Below are 1,025 nucleotides of genomic sequence, written 5' to 3'. Positions count from 1 at the left end.
ATGGAGCTGGGGCTGAGCTTGGTGGTCCTGGCTGCTCTTTTACAAGGTAATTCATGGAGAACAAGAGCTTCTGAGGATGTGGGTGGTCGTGAGTGAGGGAATCACAGGACGTGGGACAGCCTCCTGACCAGGATGTCTTTGTCTTTGCAGGTGTCCTGGCTCAGGTGCAGCTGGTGGAGTCTGGGGGAGGCTTGGTGCAGCCTGGGGGTTCTCTGAGACTCTCCTGTGCAGCCTCTGGATTCACTTTGGATGATTATGCCATAGGCTGGTTCCGCCAGGCCCCAGGGAAGGAGCGCGAGGGGGTCTCATGTATTAGTAGTAGTGATGGTAGCACATACTATGCAGACTCCGTGAAGGGCCGATTCACCATCTCCAGAGACAACGCCAAGAACACGCTGTATCTTCAAATGAACAGCCTGAAACCTGAGGACACGGCCGTTTATTACTGTGCAGCAGACACAGTGAGGGGAAGTCATTGTGAGCCCAGACAAAAACATCGCTCCTGGGGCACCCACAGCCCCCAGGGGGTGCTCACGACCCACCAAGGGCAGGGCTGAGCCCCAGGAACAGGTGCAGATGTGTGGGAGGTGTTTGCAGTTAGAATCCTTGGTTTCCTTTTCCCGCCCATCAACTCTACTACAGACCCTCTGCTGGATTCTAAATTTTCATTGTTGAGGTATGTGTTGCTTTCTGACAATAATATTTGTAATCAGGATGTATTTTTACAACTGAAAGAAAGCTCCAAACAATGTTAAACTTTAGTATAATTTTAAAGGTGACTCAGCAATTTTCAAACCTGACGAGTACCCTGAGAAGGCACAGGCACCGGTAAAACACGTGTAAAGAGTTACTCAACTTGTCTCTGCTCCCGGGTCAGGAGGCTGCACACCCTCCATCTTTCTGTCAAAGGGCACACAGGGTTTGTAGTGAGCAGGATGCACGTCACAGACGCCAGCTCCAGACTGCCCAGGACTGCGTGTGCATTGATTCTCATTGCTCACGGAGTCCGGGGTCTACAGATCACA

The 1,025-nt window shown here is 51.6% G+C and overlaps 1 gene segment (V, D, J or C); it reads left to right on the top strand.

Annotated features, from left to right (window-relative positions):
• LOC140697056 (immunoglobulin heavy variable 3-23-like) lies at window positions 1-557 on the top strand. The segment is given in 2 exon segments: window positions 1-46; window positions 151-557. Coding segments are annotated over 2 exon segments (453 nt in total).
• Window positions 558-1,025: the final 468 nt, after the last annotated feature.

This window comes from Vicugna pacos, chromosome 6, assembly GCF_048564905.1.
Source record: "Vicugna pacos chromosome 6, VicPac4, whole genome shotgun sequence".
NCBI classification, from domain to species: domain Eukaryota; kingdom Metazoa; phylum Chordata; class Mammalia; order Artiodactyla; family Camelidae; genus Vicugna; species Vicugna pacos.
The sequence above is the reverse complement of the archived record's forward strand: the minus strand, read 5'-3'. Positions and strand labels throughout refer to the sequence as shown.